Genomic DNA, 6,866 nt, shown 5'->3' with positions numbered 1-6,866 from the left:
GCCAAGACCTGACATAGGACCTAAGAGATACAGGTCTTGATCTACTGTTCGCTGAAGCCTCATCAGAAATGGTCTCAGTAGAAGGATGGCTGTCAAGAAGCCATTTTTAAGGAAGGAAAACAGAGAAAAGACAACTGGTATGAAAATCTGGAAAACACAGTGGAGGCTCTGTAATGGTTTGGGGCTACATTTCAGCCGGTGGTGTTGGGTATCTTGTCACACTTGATGGAACTACGAGTGCAGAATAGTAAAGTTACATTTTGACCCACCATAAAGACTCCTGTAGACTACTTAACGAAACAACAAGAAGTCTTGCAAGAAGTCTGCATCCACTTTTACCCCTAGTCTATGAAAGTCCTCCCGATTTTGGTGGGTTGAAGTATTCAAAGACTTCCCTTCAGTAGCAAATTTAGTAATATAACTTTCACCAAAACTGCATGGTCATGATGAGCAAGGCCACTGTTTTCTGTGTAGAGAGTGGCTACTTCAAGCTACTTAAAGTGGATAGAGTTGACAGAACAAGCAAATACAGTGAATATAGGACTTGTTCCCATATGCATATTTTTCATGGTCTTTAACCCGACAAACTAAAAAAGGGGGTGCATTGTTTCATCAGAAGCTCCGTGCATGTGTCGTGCTGTGCTAACAACATTCATCCATCTTGCAGTGCAGTGACTGTGTTTGTGTGGGCTGCCAGCAGTGGTAAACAGAGTCTGATCCCTCACACTTCTATCAGGGTCAGAGTTCTGGATGGAGGCCAGCAGGGTTAGTGATCCTCTCCCACCTCTCTGCTTTGCCTTCTCTCCCTACAAACATTTTTTCCCAGCTTTGAGGAAGGATTAGACCCGGTATACAAGACCAGAATTTTCAAGCTGAGTTTTAAGCTGTTGGTTTCATTATTTTTTTCCAAAGTTAAAAGTTAGACTTAAACTCCCTCCTGCTGTATTTAGAACACTTTTTTAGCTTCTGTTTTTCTGTAACATTTTTAAATTTTTATTTTTCACCTCACGCTGTCAGATTCGATGGCACTTGGAGTGCTAAATCCACAGTTAAAGAGCTCCTTAAGTGGGAGCGAATATTTTGATAGTGGTTATTTAGAGGAACTACCACCTCCTCTTCAAAGCTACCTTTGTTTGACCATTTTTACATGCTTTTGTCCTGCGTACCCCGTCAACATTGTGGCCTTGGTCTTCTCTATCATGGTAAGTATAAACAATAAAACTTAGATCAGCCGATGGGGTTTTAATAGATCATGTCAGACCACGGCCGGGCAATTAATTTTCCCAAGAGCCCACAACTAACGACTGATAGTAACATCTACTCTTACCAGTAGCAGTTTATGAAGAGATAAATACTGAGCAGAGTTCAGCTTATTGCTCTGGCCTTCCACAAGTTCCAGTGTGTCACGTGGTCCCTTGGGAGAATTAATTACCCACGCCTCTGTGTTAGACTATGCATACTCTGTGCTCTAATATTAAGGAAATAATGAGTCAGAAAGAAATGACACGTGTTCTTGTCCGGGCTGCTTTAAATGTAACGCTTACACAGTGTTCTGATGTGCTGCACCCTAAGATGTAACCCAGTCACACAGACACCTGCTCTGCTCATCAAACAAACTTACTTCATCTTCAGCTTTGGAAAATTACATTTTCATGCTGCCTGTTGATGGAAATAAACTTTCACTTGGCAAATTAAAAAAAAAACTCCACTGATTAAACTTTTTCATAGACTTTTCAGAGAGCTCTGCGTACCACTTAACATTTTGAGGACAAGTGTTTTTAGCAGGTTTGCCGGTGAGTTTTTATGCTTTACAGCGATTTCTCTCTCCCAGTCTAGAAACAGTTATTACAGAGGGGACTACGATGGCTCCAGGCGGCTGGGCAGGAACGCGCTCTACGTGGCTATTGCCTCAGTCATCATCGGGCTTCTCATCATCGCCATCTCCTGCACTGTTCATTTTACCACAGTAAGACAGCCTCAGCAGTGTTACCACTCATAAAAACTTCTCAAGTGAATTTCTGAAAACTTTATATTGGAATATTGCAACTATAACTTTAGACATGACCCTAGACATAGCTAATTTCATGAGGGTGACAAATACAAGCCTTACCTTTTATTGGTACCTTAATATTACAGAGTAAAAGATCACATTATATATATACAATATACACTGCTCAAAAAAATTTAAAGGAACACTTAGATCTAATGTGTTAGGAATAAAAGGACGCCACGTCGTTTGATGGTACTCAGTAGCTCGTGTAGCCCCCCCACGTGCTTGTATGCGTGCCTGACAACATCAGGGCTTCCAGTGAGATTGGAAGATCTGGATTAGGACATCACTGAAACTGTGGACAGTCTGAGATGCAACCTGGTGGCACTGGATGGACTGAAACATAATGTCCCAGAGGTGATCTGTTGGATTTAGATCAGGCAAGTGTGGTGGCCAGTTAGTGGTATCAATTCCTTCCAGGGAACTGCCTGCATACTCTCACCATATGAGCCTGGGCATTATCGTACACCAGGAGGAACCCAGAACACTGCAGCGGGATAGGGTCTGAAATGTGTCCAAGCATTTCATCCCGATACCTAATGGCAGTCAGGATGCCGTTGCACAGCCTGTAGAAGTCTGCGTGTCCCTTGATGGATATGCCTCACCAGACCATCACTGACCCACCACCAAACTAGTTATGCTGAAAATTGTTTGAGGCAGCGTAACATTTTTCAAGGCTTCTCCAGACCCTTTCATGTCTGTCACATGTGCTCAGGGCAAACCTGCTTTAATCTGTGAAAAGCACACGGCGCCAGTGGTGAACCTGGCAATTCCAGTATTTTAGGCTAAATGCCAGTTGTGCTTCATGATATTGGGCAGTGAGCACATGGCCCACTAGAGGACGTCAGGCCCTCAAGCCACCCTCATGACAAATGTTTCTGATTGTTTGGTCAGAGATATTCACACCAGTGGGCAGTAGTCCTGTTCCTCCTTGCTCTCGAGGATTCTCCTCCAAGCTTTCCAGCGCTCCTGGCTGTGCTGAAGAAGGCGCCTAAAGGTGCATTGTATTGTAAGGTGGACCCTACAATAGTACATACAGAGAAAAACCCAACAATCATATGATCCCCTATGAGCAAGCACTTTGGCGACAGTGGGAAGGAAAAACTCCCTTTTAACAGGAAGAAACCTCTAGCAGAACTAGGCTGAGGTGAGGGGAGAAAGACAGCACAAAAGACATGCTGTGGAAGAGAACCAGAGATTAATAACAAGTATGATTCAATGCAGAGAGGTGTATAAACACATAGTGAGTGAGAAAGGCGACTGAAGAAGAAACACTCAGTGCATCATGGGAATCCCCCAGCAGCCCACACCTACTGCAGCATAACTAAGGGAGGATTCAGGGTCACCTGGTCCAGCCCTAACTATATGCTTTAGCAAAAAGAAAAGTTTTAAGCCTAATCTTAAAAATGGAAACAGTGTCTGTCTCCCTGGAACTGGAAGCTGGTTCCACAGAAGAGGGGCCTGAAAATGAAAGGCTCTGCCTCCCATTCTACTTTTAAATACTCTATGAACAACAAGCCTGCAGTCTGAGAGCAAAGTGCTCTAATGGGATGATATGGTACTACAAGGTCATTAAGACAAGATGGGGCCTAAATATTTAAGACCTTGTATGTGAGGAGCAGGATTTTGAATTCAATTCTGGATTTAACAGGAAGCCAACGAAGGGAAGCCAAAACAGGAGAAATATGCTCTCTCTTTCTAGTCCCTGTCAGTACTTTTACTGCAGCATTTTGGATTAACTGAAGGCTTTTCAGGGAGTTTTTAGGACATCTTGATAATAAAGAATTAGAGTAGTCCAGCCTGGAAGTAATAAATGCATGAACAAGTTTTTTGGCGTCACTCTGAGACGAGATATTTCTAATTTTAGAGATATGATGCAAATGGAAGAAAGCAGTCCTACATATTTGTTTAGTAATAAAAAAAAATCCTGTTTTGGCGGGTTGTCTCACTGTTGTCCCTGTTGTGTACCTGCTGTTAATTTAATTAACATCAAAGCAGCTGAAACTGATTAACAAAAGCCTCTGTTACTTAACTGACCAGATCAATACTCTGATTACATAGTGTTCCTTTAATTTTTTGAGCAGTGTACAACATGTAATGTATATCTAATAAATATAATATATAGATTTAATTGTACATGGGAGACTTGCCACTACTGACTATTCACCACTACATATAATATAGAAAAATTAGCCATTCATTTAATGTACTTTGTGTTGCAGATGGATTTTTAGTGCAGTGGATGCAGAGAGAGCAGAGAGACGAAGACTTTGAGCAGAAACCTCATTACGAGCTCAGGTGCCAACGAAAGGATTCAGACTCAACTCATGTTTACTTTAGCCTGTACACTGCTTACTTTACTGTCTATGTTGTTCCTTACAAAAAATCAGTGACTGTAAAATCTGGTGGGCGTATACACTTCAGTAACTAATGTCTTTCCAGATTTGATTGCAAAAGGCAGCTTTCCACAAGGGTGTAGACAATCCACTGTTTACTGTTGCCCATAGCTCCAGTGATAAAAAATCCTGACCGTAATGCCTTCTTTAATGATAATAAAACCAGTTATGTTAAACCATAATGGTGGATAAAGAATCTGAACAGACAACAACTGATAACAATGAAATATGAAAATAATTTTGGCGTGTAGAGTATAACTTACAAATGTATCTCTCCAAGGCAGAAGCCCAATTGACCTTTTTAATAACACAGAGTGTCTTAATTAGCTTCACTGTATTTATAGATAATCCCCTGCTGTGGATCAAACTTGTTCCTGGAATTATTATGAAAATTATTGTGTAAACAAACAAATGTTATTTTCATTCCTGTAGCAGTTACAAAGAGCATGTGAAATGTGTGTATTGCAGTGCAGCGTATCGGCGGCCACCATGGTTCACACAGAGACTTTTGGAAGAATAAATAATTCATAAGAAGAATAAATGAATTTTTCCTCTGATGACAGAAACGTTAAAACACACAATTGTGAAATCAAATCCAGTCACAAGTTCTGCTTCTGTAGCTTTATTTGCCTAGTGTGATGATAGATTATAAACACAGCAGTTAATATAAATGTAAACCAATGCTGGAAAACTTATATTACAAGTTATTCCTGACTTTGTGCCTCATGTTTATGATTATCTACAATTACTGTTTTTTTATTGCATTTTTTTTTTTGCATGACACTTAAAGATGTGTTACAAATTTAGGCCGTGAGGTTTAAAAGTTGCTTCCATTTACCAGACAGCAAGGGTCTAATGAGAGAACTCATGAAGATACTACACAATGGGAAATAAAGTATCTTGTAATATTTTGGGGGGGCTTGCTCCATATTTGGACTGGATGTTAGAATATTTGGCATTTACTGCTTTGGTGTTTACTATTTTTATTCAGTTCTGTTTGCACGAGCCTGCTACCTAAATGCATTTTTAAAAGATATATGTGTATTAAAATCAGTTCCAGACATTTCTTGGCACTTGTTTAATTATTCTGTCTTGTTGACTGAAGAGCTATTGCTGCAGTTGCGTTATCTGACATGTGCAACAACAGCTTCCTGTGTGGTCCCTCACGACTGAGTAAAATTTGGCATTACGATCACACAAAAGTAAACTCAAACCAAGCATCATGTTACATGCATTTGAGATCTCTATGTCTGCTCCCTGTTAGACCCTACGACCTATCTCTTTTCAATAATTTACCCTGAATACACACAATTCAAAGTATTTATACAGACTTGCAGAGCCTCAAGTTCACAACTTGAGCCTTGAACTACAACCTTCCTTGCCGGGACTTTTCCTTGTAGTTTGATATGTCGCAGCATATGCCCAGCTAAATATAGCAGACCTGCCCTCTGTGTGGCAGATTGCTCAGCCTCTCACATGGTCAAATAAAACTCATCCTTTCATGAAGCAACATAAAGTGGCCTAAAGGTGGGAGGGAATAAAGGGATGATTCAGACGGGTTTAAGCGGGAGAGTCATGATCCTGTATGTCCATTTCAGTCTCAACTCATGACTCATCTCTGTTTTCTTATTGTTGCTACTGAAAAACAAGCCTTTCAGACTGTTTTCATATATTTCACAGCTATCTGCAGGGTAATGATGCTTTCCCTGGGCCCCAGGGAGAGACGAATTACACATACATGCTCCACATATAGAGAAACTAAAATCTGCTGTTTGCGTCTTCACATTTGGTTTGCAGTTATGCAGTGTTGTTTTTTTCTTCTTCTTCTTTCAAACCTATCTCCTACCTGCAGGTGCAATTCATAGCAGTCCCTCTGATGTAACAGGCCCGCTGCCAAGTTTCAGCAGTTATTCTAATGCACTTAACAAATCACTTTTGGCAGTAATCTTGTTCTATTATCTCCCTTTACTTGAAAGAGAAATGCAGCGTGATTGTAGTGGAACCTCTTTGATGTCACACCAAAGCAAAACGCGAAAGGACGGGATGAAAAAAAAAAAAAAAAGATAAAATGAGCTCCGGGATAAGGCGACTTGAAAAGCACTTTGTAAGATTATCAAGGGATCAAGACAGACTTTGTGACAGGAAACTGACGACCGTAATATGTGCCGAAGAAAATTTCACACAAACACAATTAATTAAAATAGTTTCCATTTATGTGTTTCATGTTGCCTCAAAAAGAGATTATGACTTCCGTCTTTGTGAGAGCGCTGCTTTTATTCTTCTGCACAAGAATAGTGAATCATATTATTTTTCAGCTTGCATTCACATCAATAATTCATCATGAAGCTGTACTGTTGTGTTGTTGGCCGCATTACAGCCGGTAAATTTGGAGAGCACTCCATGACTCATGCGAGGTGTGC

At 40.6% G+C, this 6,866-nt stretch overlaps 1 protein-coding gene across 1 annotated transcript; it reads left to right on the top strand.

Annotated features, from left to right (window-relative positions):
- The first annotated feature begins 601 nt into the window (after window positions 1–601).
- LOC116326531 (transmembrane protein 233) lies at window positions 602–5,500 on the top strand. Its single transcript, XM_031747867.2, has 3 exons — window positions 602–1,202; window positions 1,832–1,966; window positions 4,273–5,500. The coding sequence occupies exons 1-3, from the start codon at window positions 1,023–1,025 to the stop codon at window positions 4,282–4,284; spliced, it is 327 nt and encodes a 108-aa protein (XP_031603727.1). The 5' UTR covers window positions 602–1,022; the 3' UTR covers window positions 4,285–5,500.
- The last annotated feature ends 1,366 nt before the right edge of the window (window positions 5,501–6,866 follow it).

Source organism: Oreochromis aureus, linkage group 5 (genome assembly GCF_013358895.1).
Source record: "Oreochromis aureus strain Israel breed Guangdong linkage group 5, ZZ_aureus, whole genome shotgun sequence".
In the NCBI taxonomy this organism is placed as follows: Eukaryota; Metazoa; Chordata; class Actinopteri; order Cichliformes; family Cichlidae; genus Oreochromis; species Oreochromis aureus.
This window is presented reverse-complemented; position numbering and strand designations above follow the sequence as displayed.